The 18,592-nt window shown below is 40.9% G+C and overlaps 1 protein-coding gene across 3 annotated transcripts in view; it reads left to right on the forward strand.

Moving 5' to 3' along the window:
• AFF3 (AF4/FMR2 family member 3) overlaps window positions 1-18,592 on the forward strand; it is a 329,927-nt gene that overhangs the window by 177,351 nt on the left and 133,984 nt on the right. For all 3 annotated transcript variants that reach the window (XR_001875384.1, XM_017818481.1, XM_017818482.1), the window contains exon 5: window positions 18,491-18,577. Coding sequence is in view for 2 of the 3 variants with exons in the window: in XM_017818481.1 (XP_017673970.1) it covers window positions 18,491-18,577 (87 nt within the window). In the remaining variant the exon portion in view is untranslated. The remainder of the gene's footprint in view (window positions 1-18,490; window positions 18,578-18,592) is intronic.

Consider the following 18,592-nt stretch of genomic DNA (forward strand, 5'->3'; position numbering starts at 1 on the left):
CAGGGGCTTAGATGACCCTCTGGTCACTGGTAATGATAATAGAGAGAGCATTTTTTTCTTCCAGCATTTTTCTTCCTCCCACTTGGTGGTTTCAGACTGAATGTAAGGGCACAGATTTGGCTGGGCAGTGTATAAAGGAAGTTTCTGGTTCATATTGAGCCCTAGTTCTTTGACCTGAAGGATTCATTTGTTTCAAAGACAGAAAAAAAAGCTATTCCCATGCCTTTGTTGAAAGAAATTCTCTTGTTAATGGACTAAAGAACATCAGTAGGTCCATTAGAAAAAACTTCCCAGGGAAGTGCTTGAGTCACCATTCCTGGAGTTATTTAAAAGACGTGTAGGTATGGCACTTAGGGACATGGCTTAGTGGTGGACTTGGCAGTGCTGGATTAACAGTTGGACTGGACGATGATCTCAGAGGTCTTTTCCAACCTAAACAATTCTATGATTCAGTAACAGACACCTGGAGATGGGAAAAAAGCAAGGTAAATGAAGCTAAAAGCTATGAAAAAAATCAGCAGGCACGCTACTGCACAAAACCCCCCAAAACTCTAACCTATTTATATTCCATGGATAAAAATCTAATATCCACTTATTTCACAGCTCTGCTTACATTCATTGCTAACAGAAGTCTCTGTAGTGTAGATCGCAGGCAGAATCATGGTGCTAATTTTTCACCAGTCTTTATTGTTTTAGCAGGAATTCACACATATTTGTCGTAGGAACTTGAGCTGAATTTGCCAACAGTTTGGTGATTCTGATGGGCCAGGAGCTTCTGTCTTTGGTCAAGATACAATAACAGCCAAAATACAGCTGATCTCATATTGCTGAGCATGATTTAAAGGCAAATCTTTGAAAGAAGTATAACTGCCCGAATTACTACTCTTTTATATGTTTTTAAATGAGAATGTAAAGGCCAAGGGCATTTTTTCCTATTTAATACTATTAAATTCATCATTAAATCTCTTGCTGAACACTGGATTTAATGGTGCCCTCAAGTGCTGATGCTGATGCTTGACTGTGTTAATATTGTTGTATATACAGATACAATAAATAATACTTAGCTAAGGTAGTGTTAGCAACCTTATTAGGTATATCAGTACAAATAGCTGCACTAATGAGATTAAGCATCACAAACTAACGGCAATGCGAATCTAGGCACTGAGGCTAAAATATGGACGGAGATTCAACACACTGAACCTATCAATAAAACCAAACAGACTCTACTAAAAGCTTTACTGCTAGCTGGCATTAAAGGATTAATTTGAAAGTACAGTTTTTATCTTTTCTCATCACACTTTATAATATGCTCTGTCTTCAAACTTCTGTCTGTCTGGTACACAGGTATTATGGGTGTTTCTATTTGCAGAAGAGTTGGCAAACCCCCCAGCAGGCCAGTCTGCTTTGCCGTGGTGTAATGCGCGTTCCCTTTGGTTGATGTAATTCATCAGTGGGAGTGGACCGGTTTTGTGCTGTTTTTTTGTATCAGTTTTTACGTCTGGTATTCTAAACACAGAGTTTCATTAGTTGAGTTACATCTAGATCACTGTTTCTTCTCTCCACATATACCCTTTGTATGCAGAGTTGCCTTTCCCATGCAGATTATTTTAATCCACCTTAATTCCAGGATCCCCAAATGTTCCCGATTACAGTTCTTTTTTACCAGTGTAGTAATCTCCAACAGTCTCCATTTAATTCTGAGGACCTTACCTATTTATGTTTTTATTGCCAGTAGGGAAAAAAGCTTCATGTTGTAATCTTTCTTCTGATGGGATTCTTTGTGTGCTAAAGCTTTGAAAGATATATCCACTGCTTTGTTTTACTAAGAAACTCTTTCAAAGTGAAAAAAACTGACCTAAAGGACTAACTCTAATAAACAGTGGTGAAAACCTGGCTTGGGTCATCATCATGGCTAGGCTTCACGAACGAAGATTTGGGAAAGGCTCTATCCACATTTGTTACAAGCACGCTGGTGGCTAATAAGGCCAATACGAGGTAGACATGTCTGGTTGCAAAAAGCGCAGCAGAAAGACTCCTTAGGTGGTATATTCTGCAAGACACGGTTCTTTCTGCGTTGTCTTTTCTCCTGAAGAGTGATCCTGCGTGCTTTCTCAAAGGAAGCAGCAGCACTATAGATAGTGTGTCTCCAGGCCTCCTGATTTGAGGCCAGAGTAGACCAGTTATGTTGATCAATATGGCTGTGGCTGAGATGTTGTTTCGGGGAGTCCTTGTATCTTCTCTTTGAGGCTCCTCTCAAGCGGTGGCAAGTTCACCATAGAGCAGGATCTTAGGGAGGCGGTGGTCCTTCATCCTTGAGACGTACCCTGCCCAACACAGCTGTGTTCTCAGTAACACGGCCTCAATACTTGTGACTGCTGCTTGTTCTAGAACAGATGTATTGGTCACGTAATCTGACCAGTGGATGTTTAGGATTGTATGGAGACAGCGTTGATGGAAGCGTTCTAAGAGACGCAGGTGGTGGCGGTAGATGACCCATGATTCGGAACCATATAAAAAGAGTAGGTAGCACTATGGCTTTGTAAACACTGATCTTTGTACTTTTCTTCAAGTGTTTATTATGCCATACTCTTTTATGGAGTTTTCTGAAAGCACTGTATGCCTTTGCTAACCTGTTGTCTGTCTCTCCGTCAATCTTACCGTCCGAGGAGATGAGGCTACCTAGGTAATTAAACTGCTGGACTGATTTGAGCTCTGATTGGCCAGTGGTGATATGGGGATGATCATAGAATCAGAGAATCAGCTGGGTTGAAAGGGACCTCCGAGATCATCAAGTCCAACCCTTGATCCACTACCGCTGCGGTTGCTAGACCATGGCACTAAGTGCCACATCCAGTCTCATCTTAAAAACCTCCAGGGACGGAGAATCCACTACTTCCCTGGGCAGCACATTCCAATGTCTGATTACCCTCTCTGTAAAGAAATTCTTTCTAATATCTAACCTAAACCTCCCCTGGCACAACTTAAGACCATGCCCTCTTGTCTTGCTGATAGTTGCCTGGGAAAAGAGACCAACCCCCACCTGGCTACACCCTCCTGTCAGGTAGTTGTGGAGAGTGATGAGGTCTCCCCTGAGCCTCCTCTTCTCTAGGCTGAATAGCCTGAGCTCCCTCAGCCTCTCCTCACAGCACTTGTGCTCGAGTCCCTTCACCAGCCTTGTTGCTCTCCTCTGGAGATGATGGAAGACTTCTTGAGGTGCAGGTTGATAGAGAACTTCTGTCTTCTTTAAGCTGACTTCCAGCCCAAAGAGCTCAGCAGCATCTGCAGAGCAGGATGTTAAACACTGCAGAGACACTTCTGTATGGGCAACAAGGGCGGCATCATCAGCATAGAGCAGCTCCCAGACAAGATGATTTAAGATCTTAGTGTGGGCCTTCAGTCGCCTTAGGTTGAATAGGCTTCCATCAGTACGGTACCGAATGTAGATACCGTCCTGATCATCGAGGTCTGCCGTGGCCCTTTGGAGCATCATGCTGAAAAAGACTGTGAATAGAGTTGGTGCAAGAACACAGCCTTGTTTCACACCATTGGTAGTTAGAAAGGGCTCAGGAAGTGCATTGCCATATCTGACTTGGCCGTACTGATCCTCATGGAGTGAGATGATCGTTTTAAGGAACTTGGGGGGATATCCTAAACATTCCAAAATCTGCCACAGACCTTTTCTGCTCACAGTATAGAACACCTTGGTGAGGTCAACAAAGGTTACATAGAGACCTTTGTTCTGTTCCCTACACTTCTCTTGCAGTTGTTTGAGAACAAACACCATGTCTGTGGTACTCCTGTTGGCTCTGAAACCACACTGGCTTTCAGGTAGAATTCCTTTTGCTATAGCGGGTATTAGTCTGTTCAAAAGTACTCTTGCCAGGATTTTGCCAGCAATGGAGAGCAGAGTAATACCACAGTAATTTGAACAGTCTGATTTAACTCCTTTCTTCTTATACAAAGTGATGATGACTGCATCATGAAGGTCTGATGTTAGTTCACCTAGTTCCCAACAGCGCAGTACAAACTTGTGAAATTTAGCATGGAGTGCAAGGCCCCCATGTTTCCAGATTTCAGGTGGAATTCCATCAACCCCAGCTGCCTTGCCAATTTTCACCTACTGTATGGCCTTAAGAGTTTCTCCCAAACTGGGGGCAGTATCCAGTTCATTCTTCACCGGTTGTTGTGAGATGGACTGAATTGCTGAGTCTTGAGCTACGCGGCTAGTACTGAAGAGAGTCTGAAAGTGTTCAGACCATCGATTCAGAATGGAGGTTTTATCTGTCAGAAGCGTTTGACCATCTGCACTGAGCAGAGGGCTTTGGATCTGGTATGTGGGCCCGTATGCTGTTTTCAAGGCCTCATAGAATCCTCTGTGATCATCTGTATCTGCGCATAATTGAGTTTTTTTCAGCTAGATTGATCCACCACTTGTTCTGGATGTCACGGAGTTTCTATTGGAGCTTGCTGCATGAGAGACAAAAGGCTGTTTTTCTTGCGTGACAGGATGGCAGTGCAAGGTGTGCTTGGTGGGTGGTTCTCTTCTTCCTCAACAATTCCTGGATCTCTTGATTGTTTTCCTCAAACAAGTCCTTGTTCTTTTTGAAGGAGAACACTAAGGATTCTTCAGAGGATTGCAGGATACTGTTTTTAATTTGGTACCAGAGTGTTTCAGGAGAAGGATCTATAGAATCTATAGAATGATTTTCGAGCCTAGTTTGAAGATTTGCCTGCAATCTGTCTCTCACTGTGGCTGATTGGAGATTGTTAACTTGGAGTCTTCTCCTTGGGATACTGCCCTTTTTAGGTTTGAACTTAAGATTGAAGTTAAGCTTACAGTGCACAAACCGATGGTCTGTTTGGCATTCTGCACTGGGCATCACGCAGGTATGGTGGACATCGCAGACATCTCTCCGTCGCACCAAGAAATAATCAATGAGATGCCAGTGCTTAGATCTCGGGTGCATCCAGGTTGTCTTCAGACTATTTTTCTATTGAAAGATAGTATTAGTGATGGTGAGCTGTTGCTCCGCACAGAACTCTAGCAGAAGCCGACCATTATTGTTGCAGTTTCCAACACCATGCTTGCTTAATACTCCTTTCCAGGTTTCAAAGTTCTTTCCTACTCTTGCATTGAAATCACCAAGGATAATGATCTTATCATCTGCAGGAACCTTTTGGGTAAGGTGGCACAGGTCAGTGTAAAATTTATCTTTTTTGGCAGGGTCAGCTTGGAGAGTTGGGGCATATATACTAAAGAGGACAACGTGTTGCTTGTTGTGTAGTGGAAGGCATAAGGAGATAATGCGGTCAGAATGACCTGTCAGCAGATTTTCAAGTTTAGGAACAAAAGAGTTTTTGATCATGAAGCCAACTCCTGAGAGATGCCTTTCGGTTCTGGGTTTACCTGACCAAAAGAGTGTGTAACCGGCACCGTGTTCTCTGAGGCTGCCTTCCTCATGGAGACGGACTTCACTGAGACCAGCAATGTCGATGCTGAGACGTGATAGTTCATGGGCGATTAGGGCAGAGCAACTCTCAGGGCGTCCACTATTCGCAGAATCAAGCATGGTTCTGATGTTCCAGCATGCTAGAGTCAGTTTGGTTACACCTTTGGAGGGAGGTGTATGCCTTTGTCTCTTGATCTTTGTGTGACCGCATTAGTAGAAGATGCCCGTTGGCCGCAGTTAACCAACCGGGTGAAATGTGGAGATGAGCTTTGTTTAGGCCACCTTTTCTAGGCCCCTCTCCGAGTGGAGCAAGCAGTGCTGTCCTTGAAAAGGCTGCTTGGTCATTCAGGGTGCTGCCCCAAGAGACTGTCATCTCCGGTCAGTCTCAAATGACCAATATCCTGAACCGCCTGCATGCAGGGTTGGGTCTGCAACTTCCAGTGCACCTTTCACCTGCCATTTCGACCCTCGCCCATCGCTACAGGGCTTTGTGAATGTGGATAAAGCCTTTGAGCCTGCGCAGTGGATTTTTTAGGTGAGATGCAGCATGCGCAGAACTGAACCCACCCTTTAATCCTAAAGTTCATCTGCCAGGGCCGAGCGAGCTTGGATGGTGGCAGCGAGGTCCTGAGGATGTAGGTTTGATTAGAGTGACCTTCTCTTAGATGGATTGCCTTACAGGGCTAAACGAGCTCAATCTGCTCGGGTTTGGAGTTAGAGTTGTTCTTCTCCTAGGATGACTGCCAGAAGGCTAACGAGCTCATCCTGCCCATGGATATAGTGTGTCTGACCCTGCGTTTTTGATCTGTCTGGCATGGGAGACCCTGCCGAAGGCATGTACCATCACCAGCATAGCTCGCACTGCGAAGGGGTACACAGGCTACATTCCACTAAAGCGGATTGGGGCAAGCCATTCACCCCCTGCGTTTCTGCCACCCATCTATGCTCAATCTCAGGGAAATACCCAGGAACATCCCTTTGTCCTGACCATCCATTCAGGACGCAGTAAATATATCCAAGACATACTGAACCTGAGCAGTAGCCTCAGGTGAGCCAAAACCAAACTGTTCCAGCCCCCGCACCCACCCGGAGCTTGGGTACTTCCCAAGGCCCCAGCCTGGCAGAGACTCCCCAACCCCCCCACTATCCACCCTGATCTTATCCTCCCCCGACCGTGTTACCACAGATCGTCCCACGCACTGCTCACCCCTGACACACCATACACTCCATATGGGACTGCCCTGCCTGGCCTCCCGCCAGCCCGAGGACCCTCACGGCCCACCCAATATCCCACCCCTCCCCCAAACCGGACCGCCAAACCTCTGTGTGCTCCGAGGTTCTCCCTCTTCTCTCCCACGAGGGCGCAGTCCTCGCCAGCAAAGCTGCTCCTTCGGGGCCGGACGACCAGGGGCCGCCCCGGGGCTGGGCGCCCGCGGTGCACGCCGAGGGGGGCCACATGCCCACGGTGCATGCCGGGCTTGCTTGGGTAGAAAAGTCATTGAAGGCTTAAGTGGGTGTTAATTGCTACATAGGCGTTATCTGAGCTTTCTCATTTCAATGAATTGCAATTTGATGTTTCTCATGAAGAGAAATCAAAATAAATTAGTGTTTGCTGCCACAAAACAACCTTTTTGTGACTTTTAATATTTTAAATTTCCAATGCTAAGACAGTTATTTTTGATTCCCTGCACTCTAAAAATAGGTAGCATAATTAAACAGTAATAATGGTATGTCTTCTTCCCTTTTTCTTAATGTATTACTGTAATTTTTCCACATTATTTCTATGAGGTTAAAAAAAAAAGAAAACACATACATCCTCATTTTTTAAGCATCAGCAAAAACATGTTAATTTTGTTGCAAAGTGCATAAGTAAATCGTGTAGTTAAGAGCAAAAAATAAACAAGTGTTTGTAACCATCTTACTTTCTTGCATACCTCTGTCACGATGCAGCCTATAATTTTATAATCACCTACTGTTTGCTGGCAAACGTATTGAGGAATTTTTAGAGAGTTCTAAAAACTTTTGTTAGTATCTTTTTTCATATCATTCCAACTGTAAAACCAAGCTGTCTTTTTACGGAGAGTCTGGTGTAACATTGACAGAGGATACCTAGAAATGGTGAGGCAGCAAGATATGTTATTCCATGTATGCTTTCTGTGCATACTGGGGCTTCAACAGTTCAGGTTTAGTTGTTTCATAAACAGTGTACTTACAAACTGTTTAAAAGATCTATTTATTTTACTTTCCATTTACTTAATTTGATTTTAAGCAATTTAGATAAATCTAAATATATTTGGGTTTAGTTAAAGTGGTTTACAATCATTGGGTTTTTTTTAAATAGATGCAAATTTCTTATGCAGACAATGCCAACAATAATGAATAAGATACTAGTATTACTCTGCTTTTTAATGAAATAAATTGTATAATGGATGAAGCTAGAACATGCTTTCAGAGTAGAGTTAAGGCTTTAGTGTATATTTTCCTACCCTGTTCTGTTTTTTCCAAGTGGAGTCACAGATTGGCATTGTGCCATTTGTGCCAAAACAGGGATTTTCTTAAGGGATTTTCTGATTCAAGATTCTTTCAACCTTAGTTCCAGTTTTATGTGTTTCAACTCATAATAATATTATGGTACTTACAGAGATTACAAGGGTACCTGGGATGCCTAATTCAGGTTTGCAGGCTATCTTGCAAATGAAATGAGTATAATAAGCACTAAATACTATTTCAGGGCTTAAAGCAGACAGAGCTTGAGACAATGATGGCTTTGAAGAACCGACTTAATATAATCACTAGTCAAGTGTGAATTGAACAGCTACAGTATGGTCTCCTTCACTGCTCCATGACTGTTTTTGCAGCTAGAGAGAAGCACAACTTGAAATGAGTTTTAACAAGAAATGCCAGATTGCCTAGGGACATCTGAGGCAAACAAATGGGCTCTGCCTGCCTCTGACAGCATTGCAAAGGCCACCCCTTGTGTTGCAGGGAGAAATGGTACGTGCAGTTTCGTGCTCCTGGCACAGGCTTCTGAGAACATGATGGTGAGCAGAGGCATAAAGCCCTCACAAGGACTCCCAGAGGCACCATGCTGCTCGCTTTCTACACAGCAACAAGGGACTGGCCTCCAGCCCTCTCCCCACTCTTCCAGAGGATGCTCCAGATCTTAGGTCCAGTGATGTGCCCCATGCTAAAGTCTGTCTTTCTGCTGACCATAGCAAGAGTGTTGGTCAGATACCTCCATTGTGTTGACCCCTTCGTTAAATCCCCAAGGTTAATTGTGGTGCATCTGGAGCCTGTACAATCAAAAGTAGCAGGGGACAACTATAGGCCATAGATTACTCATAAGGAAAGAAGAAGCTTTTGTTTCTGTGTTTTCTAGGTGTGAATCTGAATGGTGTATTTTATCATCCAGACTGACTAGCATTCTGAACTGTGTGACAAGCCAGATAACTGCAGCCCCTCTCCCCTGTCTTGAGCCCATTATCTTGTATTTGGCTGAAGCATATCATTCAGAAAATCATCCTTTCACTATCTTACAACTTGAAGAGATGAAGACAGGCATTTCCATAGCACTGCGTCCTAGGAGTAAACCAACAGCTCATGAGAAGTTTTTCTTTATTCCTAACTTCACTTTGCCTTTTTGTTCTTCTCTCCACTGGCTCATGATACTGGAAGTAAGTATGTTGTATCACTAATGAAGTTAGTGATTTTCATCTTTTTCTATTATTGTGAACTGGCAACAGTTTCCACTGAGACCTATTTGGAAATTTTGTATACATTAACTCTATTAAGCATGAACAACCTTGATTTTATCAGTCATCTCTTGAGAATCCTGAAAGCATCCTCTTGAGTTGAGTAGAGGTTCTGCCTTTGCCTTGGGAGACTTGACAGTTAGCTACAAATAAGTTTTCTAGAAGTCTTGCTAGAGAAAGTTTTCCCCTCATGAAGACACTTATGCAAATCAAGCATAGTAGCTCTTAGTCTAACAGAGATGATCTCTGTAAACATCTGTGATCTCTTTTTGTTCCTTTTCTTCACCTTCTCAGAATTTCCAGCATTTTTGAAGAAATGTTTTCAAAGAAAGAGGCTATTCCAGCATTGGCTTCACCAGTTTTACTGTGCTACTTACTTATCCATTTTCAAATGCACCCTGATGGATTGAGCTCCTTGGACAAGAGTATGAGATGTTGGGAGATCGTTTTCAGTTTCTTGTCCTCTGACAGTCCCTAACACCTTTCTGGATCCAGTGTCCCAGTCTAACAGGTATATATCGTATTCTTCCTTTCCAGACATGAATCTGTGTTCAATTCTGTACACTTCTGTACTCTTAGCTTGAACTGCTGTCTTTTGGCTTCAGCCATCACTTTGTGCCACTGTGCTGTTTCTAGAATACAAGCCATCAAGATTTAACATCTTCCTGTCAATTCAGATCTAGGAGGCACACGCAACCTTGAGAACAGATGGTTGAATTCACGTACACTGAAGCACACAGTGCTAAACTGATTTCTTAATCTCATTCAGAATAAATGACTTGCATATGAATAGATTCCCCACGTTGTCAGAGCATCATAAACAAAATTGTTTGCTAATTGCAGTCAGCCACATCCATGCAAGGTTGTCCAGGAAGGATTTACAGACTGCTTTGCCTTGCAGAACCTCTCTGTTTTACGACAGGGAAAAGGGAAGAGTCCCTGCCTTGATGCTCAGCTCTGCAGTCTGAGGTCCCAGCCTGGTGTAATTTTCACCTGTAAATTGAGTACATTTAATCTAATTTCATTAAGAAACCACAAGTGCAAAACCTCTTGGACCTGTACTTTATAGAGCCACATTTGACAGCATTTTAACCTGTAATACTTTAATTCTGACTTTTTTTTCCTATGGTCTTTTCTTACCCTCTCTACCATCTTTTCACATTGACCAAGTTTGTTGTAGTAGTAGAGAACAGAAGCTTCCTTGCTTCTTGTTACAGTTGGCAGCCTTCACAGGTATGTTAGCCAAAAGACATTCTGGTAGCATCTTAAATTTTAACCCCAAGCACAAGGTATTTACTTCACGTAATGTCTGCCCATAACTTATGTACAGAGCACACAGGCATCACTCTGTTACCTCTAAGTTCATGAAGCTTAACATAATCAGTTGGCTGAGCAAGCTGAACTAAAAATACCAATTCATACCCACTGGTGAACCTCCACTGTGGATGCACAAAAGAGCTCTTTGTATGAGCCGTCAGGTTCCCAGGAACCAAGAAAGTCTTTATGGTACCCCCAGTCCTCTTAAAAGGGCTTCAGGAGTATGAAAGACTGGAACTAAGAAAGAAATCACAGAATCACAGAATATGCTGAGTTGAAAGGGAACCATCAGGATCATCAAGTCCAACTCCTGGCCCTGCACAGGACCATCCCCAACAGTCACACCATGTGCCCAAGAGTATTGTCCAAATGCTTCTTGAAGTCCTGTCAGGCTTGGTGCTGTGACCAAACCAAAGATCTGCTATTTCAGCTTCTGTCCAGGGTGTGATCCAGGACTACTGATGTACCTAGCAGAAAGCTTCCCGCCTCCCACAAAATAAGAAACTTCAAAAATTTGTCTGGTTTCAAAAAATAATAGATTTTTTCACCCACAAAACTTGCTTCAATGACCTCCATGCATTTAGCAGTGTATTTTTGCCTGAATTAAAGGGATGTTTATATTAGAACATTGCATGCATTTGTGGAAAAGATATTTCAGTATTGATAAATATTTACCATGATGGTATTCTTGTGTTTTCCAAACCGTGGATGTTTTCCTTAGTAAATGTGTCTGTTCTTCAGCTTTGGGCACTTTTTTCTGTGCTCTTTTGTCCATATTAATACAATCATCCATCAAAACCAGAATAAGAGTATGACCAATGTCCTGGTCTTTTTTTTTTCAACAGTCTTTGTTTTAACTTCTGAAATGTTTTCAGAGCAACCCTGAGGCCACTACCATTGCTTTGTTAGCAGAATTAAATGCTTGTTACAGTCCCTGAAAATGTCGGCTATGTGTACTTTTTCATTATTATCTGAAATTGTGCAGAGATCTGGACCTTGAAGTATCCTAGGTCTTTTCCTTTCCTCTTTCTTCTCCCCACACTCCCAAGAGGCAGCTATTCATCTTCATTAGCCACTTCTTTTAGCTTGCTGCCAACTGAGACTAGAAAACTAGCTGCATCAGTCTTGCATGGCAATTCAGGAATTAGAATCCATAGTCCTTGGGTGCAGGAGGTTAATGCACTAATAAAGATTGTACCTTGATTAACCACATCATCTCAGCTTGCCTGGGCAAAGCTGTTTTTCAGACAGTTTGTTGTATCATATGGTTCAATGCATTCATCTAAAAACATAGTTTCTTAGCAAAGAACAGATATTCATTGTTGTGACTAAAGGAGAAATTTTGTCTTTTTTTTTTTTTTTATTTAAGTGAAGACTAAAAGATTTTAAGGAAGTCTTCTAGATGTTGTTATATGGTTTACCTATAAAGGGACACCTTCTTCCTTTCCTAGTAAGAGATAATTTTTTTGTCCTTAGCTCTGATATGAGACAGAAAGGCATAGGTTATACACTAATTAACACTTGCTCTTAAAATCAAACCACATTTCTTTTGGGTATCTATAGCTTTTTCTAGACTTGCAGGTTCATTTAGTACCCCCAAAAATGAATAAAAATTTGCAAAACTCTGTGGTAAAGAATTATAAGTGTACAATGAAGGACCTAAATAAGTCAGTTTGATAAGTAAGCAGCTGTAGCCTTCTTTTACATTTATCTGTCCTAGATTGCTGAACCTTGACTAAGTGTTGCAGGTTATTTGCAGGATGGTTCCACTAAAGCAGAGATAACATATTCCAAACAGAAACTTACTCCACTGACATTTCTGATTTCTTAGTGAATTGATCCACAGCTCACATTGCAAATGTTTATGATTTGGAATCCTTTAGTTCTTAGATACAAAATACCTGGAGATTTAATGCTGGATACATTCTTTAATGCTGCAGTCTGCAAAATCTGTTATCTTCTCCCTTTCCACGGGCCTCATTTCTCTTTTTTCTTTCTTTCTTCCCAGCTCACAGACATGTGAGTGCACGCACACACATGCACACACACTCACACACAGAATCCTGTTTCTATCAAGCAGTTTCTGCTGATGACCATCTGTGCAGGTCTAAAGAACCAAGCACAGCACAAGTGACACAATCACAAGCTGTACAATTACCTTTATTTCTTTGTTTAGAACAAAAAACAAAGCATTGACAAGCACTGTCCCCTGGATTGTCATATATTTTTGGATGTTATACCAATGAAGCCTATTGAAAGGAATTCATATTACAGAAAGCAACAGGGCGTTTGAAGAGTCTTGGGATGGTGCCAAAGAGGAAATGTGGTAGAATGTGTTTGCAGTAGATTGCTATGAAAAGAGTGACTCCTTGAAATCATTTTAGCAGGAGTAGGGCAAACCAATGAACTGCTGACTGAGGTTCAGTGCGGAACTGGTACCCAGCTCAGTGTCCTTGCTGCGATTTCAGCACCTTGACAGGGATCTCATGATCATTCCCTTATTTCCTCCTTCAGTTAGCGAGTGGGTAAAACTACATATGTCTCATCTCAAGTTTAGAAAGCATTTTGCATCATACATGACCTAAATATTAACTATAAATTAAAACCTGCCCAAATAAATGGACAGAAAGGAAGTAAAACAGGAAACAATGGAAGCTGGAAAATGGCAAGTTATTTTGTTGGGTGGTGGTGGTTCTCAATAACATGCTATCAAAAAGATAATGACAAAAGTTGCTCAAATAGAAAGTGGAAAATTGTTAATTGCTCAAGAGAAACTACAGGGCTTATGAGGAAGAAGAAGAGTTCTGAGTATAGATAAGTGACATAGAGAAATGAGGAAACGGTTTTATCTTTCCATTTTATAGGTGTATATTTGAGGTTTGGGTTAGAAAAGTTACAGCAAAAGCAGATACTACAGAAACCAATTTTTAAAAAAGAAAATTGGCTTTTCACATGATAGGAACCTTACCGTAGTGAAATGCTGTCAGCTTCAACACAGTTTCCAAGTTTCAGCGCCAGACTCTTTGCTTTGGGTGTTTGACACTAAAATTATAGCCATGTTGTCAGCTAGTGGCAATGTAGCTTCACTGAACCGAAAGGGATATTTGCCAACTGACAGCAGTTAAAAAGTCTCCTGTGTTAAAAAAAAAATAAAAAAGGGAAAGACAAGAGAGTAACTGGATTAGAGGTTCTCAAACTGTGTCCTGTGATCACTTGCTAAAGGGTCTTGGAAAGCTCTGCATTAGCTTTGCTTTTCCTTGACTTCCAACTGAATAAACATATCTAATGCTTCCCCTAAAATCTGCATTTCAGTGTAGGTAACTACAAAGACAGATCCTCTCCAGTCACCCTGAGCTAACCAGCAGAATATTTGCAAAGGAAAATTGTGTCTCATGAATCTCCTATAATTCTGTGACATGTCAGTAAAGCAGTGGATGAAGTTGAGTCAGCTTAAAAAATTTTCAAAAGGTATTTGACAGGGTCCTTTATGAGATGCTACAAATATTTCTTAAATCATCATGTGTGGAGATACAAAATATTATTAATCAAAAATTGGTTAGGTGAGCACAAGCAGAGAGGAGGATTAAACAGTCAATTTTCGTAATGACCCGGTGATCATTTCTGGTTTTGGCAGTGAATGAACACCAAGTTTATACATATGGCTAGATTTTAAATCTAGATGATACCCATCTCCCTATTTGTTATTAATCAGAATTTTTTTTAATCAGTTCAACCATTCCTGGTATCATGTGCCACACAGCAAGATTGATGGCACTAGATAAATAGCATTGCCTTAAGTCTAGAGTGAATACTATTATTTACCTCTGCATGGTACTTTTCCTGAAAAATTACTTACAAGCTAGGGTTAAAAGCCCCAAACAAAACACTGCCAAGCAGTCATTAATGCACAAGAAATGTCTGGTTACTTAATTGTTACTGCGGAAACTGAATTTGGAGTAAGGATACACAATACTATAGATTTCTTTATTTGAAGGTTTTCCCTGCAGTAAGAAGAAAAGCCAAGTTGGCACACTGAGTAAGATTAACTAGGCTTGGACCTTTACAGCTTGTAAAAGTGGACATTTATGTAGGACTGCTGAAAACTGATTTACTGCAAGTAGAGACAAGTAGAGTTGCGGAATTGTAGAGTTACAGCGTGAGTGTGAATGAGATGTGCCATCACCACCACCACCACCACCACTACCAAGATGTCTGTGCAAAACAACATCACTGCAACCCTCACAAGGAGAAATGTGTGTTAAAAAACAAAGAGGGTGCCTCAGAGCTGCCCCTTGGACTTGTGCATCTGGCTGCAGGAGGAAGAGGGCAGTCACTGTCGTCTCAAACAAGCTGCCCTGCAATTGGGCACACATGCTCGTTCACATGTATTTTTAAGCAGTCTAGTCAGGGCATCCTTCTTTGATCCAAAAGTCTTTGTTTTTCCCACTTCTGGACCCCAAATGTCAGTACCTTCTTTATTTAACATTGTTCAGGACTTTAAGCTTAATATAATCAATTTTGAAGAAAGATCTAAATTGGTTTTAAATTAGATCATTATCTTGTAGTGGCTAGAACATTTTCTGACGCCAGGTGTTTCTGACTTATTTTTTTGTTTAATTTGCTTTTTTTCTCTTTCTAATTTCAAAAATCTTTTGTGTCAATCAATGTTCTAACACCAAGTTGAAGCTTCTGAGGATCTTAAGTACATTTAAATTTTCATCAGTCAATTCAAAACAGTTTTCAGTCCAGCAGGTGCTTTATACCAGTACTGCCAAACCCAAACTCCAAAGACAGGCAAGTTACCTAAGCAGAGAAGAGAAGCTGTGCATGAAAGTTAATTTTAACATTAAAAGTTGAGTCCTTTCTGTTTAGTTAATTAAATAGTTGCCATTTGGGCTTGCATTTTCAAACATTTAACACAGTGTACTGAAAAAATTGATCTTGATTTCATCCTATGTCACCACTAGTGTTTTTAATCTGTCTCAAATATCTTCAGATTGAGCCTAAGATCCCAAGATTTGGCACACAGCAACATATTCTGGGGTTGTTTCTGTTTGACCTTGCAAGGTGTTGACATTTGCTGGATACCTAAATCCTTTCTCCTGATTTTTGAGATTCTGTTCTTGGCAGCCAGAAGAAGACTGTGCACATAGTTTAATGTTTCTCTTTTAAAAAAATATTTTACTAAATTTAAATCTTACCACTCCTCAGTGGTGACAACCTATAGTTTGGGATATTTTTCATGGTAGTTTTCTGATTATTTTTTCCTAATTCAATTTAATTTTCTAATTGTCTGAATTTTAAAGTATAGTGATAAATATGCCATATGATCGCAACTCAATATATTATTATAGTAAATTTCCATTCAGCTATTCATGATAATGGCAATTATTAACCCTGACAGATATCAGTGGTCTTACTAAATCCTTGTGTCAGAAAGGGTTACATCAAATTTAAATTATGTAGAAAGCATTATTATATACCACAACTCAAACTAAAAAAGGAGAAGAGAAGCTAGCTAGAAAAAAAAAAAAAAAAAAGAAGACGACCATTAAGGCTATTTTTCATTGAAGTGTGGATGAGAAATAATCTTGGGGAAAAGAAGAAATGAAAGATTTTGACATGTCAAAAAAAGGTCACCCTTATTTTTAATCAGCCCTCTGGTCCTTTCCCTGGATGAAGGCATCATTGTCAGACTCAGGCAGGCAAGGTGGGAGGAAGGAGCTCTGCTGCCGTAACAGATTGGTTTCTGCGTGGCATATAGCAGACTTCTCAGAAGATGTTTCCCTGAAGGTGACAGTGGGGGTCACCAGTCATATAACCTGGAAGAACTGCTGCTTGAGCAAATGGAAATCATAAGTACTGAGTAGAATATTTCACAAGTAGGATAACTTTAGGTCAAAGCTACCAGATGTTCCCAGTCTGTCTGCTCCCATTCTTCAATTGACAGAGATCACGTGAAGCGTTGCCCTTCAGAAGAAAGGGACACATAGTCATTCCTATGCGTTCTATTGGGCTCAGCACCTGAACTTGTAGGCAAAAACCCTTCTTTTTTGGGAACAGGATTTACCGGTGGAAACACCTTTAGTCTATATACGCAACATTACATTTTCTACAAAGTAAGCAAATGGTCCCGTAAAGAAAAAGCAGAGAAAAGCAGGTGTGAAAATTATGCTTTTTTTAGTCACAGATTTAGGGTTAAATATCCACATTGCAAATCTCCTTTTTGTCAATTTATTGTCATAAACCTTTACCATTGGAAAAATTCTTGACATGTAATTCCTTAGTATTTTGCAAACAATAGCACGCGTGCCAGGTATTTGTAGCAAACAACAATCTGATTGCCTGTGATTTTTGTTGCCTGAGTTTTAAGAAGTTACGGTATATTAAAAATTACTATATCCTGTTATTGCTGGCACTTATCAGATAAGGAAGTCATAAGATGAATGATCTGCCTCAAAGAACTGAAAAGCAAAGCAATTCTGATACAGAAACTGCGAACCAGATGATGCTCTGATTAGAGGCACGCACATAGATTGCAGACGTATAATAAATCATGTAACTTTTTAGCCTCAAATAAAATAAAAGAATGCAGTTTTTATTAGGAAATAAACTGTTTATCAAGAATGCTTTAAAGGTGACATTTATTACTAATAAACCATGTTGAAAGGCCTGATCCTTTTATTGGCAGAACAGTCAGAGACTTTCCACTATGTAAAAAATGCCACAGCTCAGTCCATGCTGGGTCAGGAAGCAGTTCCATCAGCACTAATGAAGGATGGGCAAGAGTCTCACATGCACTTTTTTCCAAACAAGAACATTTTCTCTTTAAAAAAGAATGAGTCATAGAAATATAACTCCAGTATTATTTTGGGCTGATTGTGGATCTCTGTATGACTCCTTGGAATATCACTGAGAAACAATTCCACAGTCAGCTAAGGGTAGCATAACCCAGTAAAGCATCTGCCAGGCAAACTCTTGATAGTGTCAGCAAGCCCCCTGCTTAGCAGGATGTTATTTGCTCTTGAGCTCTTCAAATGTATGGGCCAGATCTTCAGGGTTGTCACGATTGGCACTACTTCTCATATTAATTCTATTAAGTTACTGTGTACCAAATATTATGGCTGTTAGTGCTGAACATGTCAAAAAAACATGTCCATCCCTTAACATCCTGCACTAGAGAGGAATATGAAGCCTCTCTCTTAACAAACTTCTTGTCTGAAGTGTTTAATTTACCCCTCCCCAAAAGCGGCCTTGCTTTGGAGACCAACTCATTCAGGCTTGAATGATAACCGTATTGAACATGCTGCCTGAAGCTGTGTCAAGGATGATCGCATACAAGTCAGGTCAAGCTGACCTGTCTCTTAGGTGTTAAAATATGTCCCTCAAGACAACACAGGGAGAAGACGAAGATGGAGTCCAGCACACCTAGTTTAGGGCTTGCCACATATCTGTCCTGAAAGGCACAAATACACTGTAGTTAGGAACTTATTCAACTCCTTCACAATGATAAAGGCAATTTTAGGAATTGAGTTTTGAGCAAGTGCTAAGCATTTATTATTCTGACCTTGTCTATGAAATCTATTTTGTGGTGAGCACATAGTGTGTACCCCATTACTTGGTCATGAACTGAAATTTCTATTCCCATGCTTCATGTTACCCTTACTAGCCAGAATACATTGTGTGATTAAAATGTGTTTGCAGATTGTCTGAAAAATCAAACTTCTTGCACTTGAGATGCATTATCTATTTGGGAAAATGAAACGGTGCTTAATAACTACTCTAAAGAGTGTGTAAAAATCATTGTAGCTCATGTAGTGTCTAGATTATGTGAAAACTGGGCATTTCGTAGAAGCTGCAATGACTTAAATATTTCACTACCCAGGCACTCTTGCTACTGATATGCTATCATTGTCTCCTGTTCCACTGACTTTCTAAACACAGTTTGCTGAATTATATACTGTTTTTCAGGAGATGACCCATTCATGGCCTCCACCACTGTCAGCTATTCACACACCAGGAAAGGCAGAGCAAAGCAAGTTTCCCTTCTCAAATAAGGTAAGATGTGCCGCA

This window comes from Lepidothrix coronata, unplaced genomic scaffold (genome assembly GCF_001604755.1).
Source record: "Lepidothrix coronata isolate B3197 unplaced genomic scaffold, Lepidothrix_coronata-1.0 Scaffold68, whole genome shotgun sequence".
Classification (NCBI taxonomy): Eukaryota; Metazoa; Chordata; class Aves; order Passeriformes; family Pipridae; genus Lepidothrix; species Lepidothrix coronata.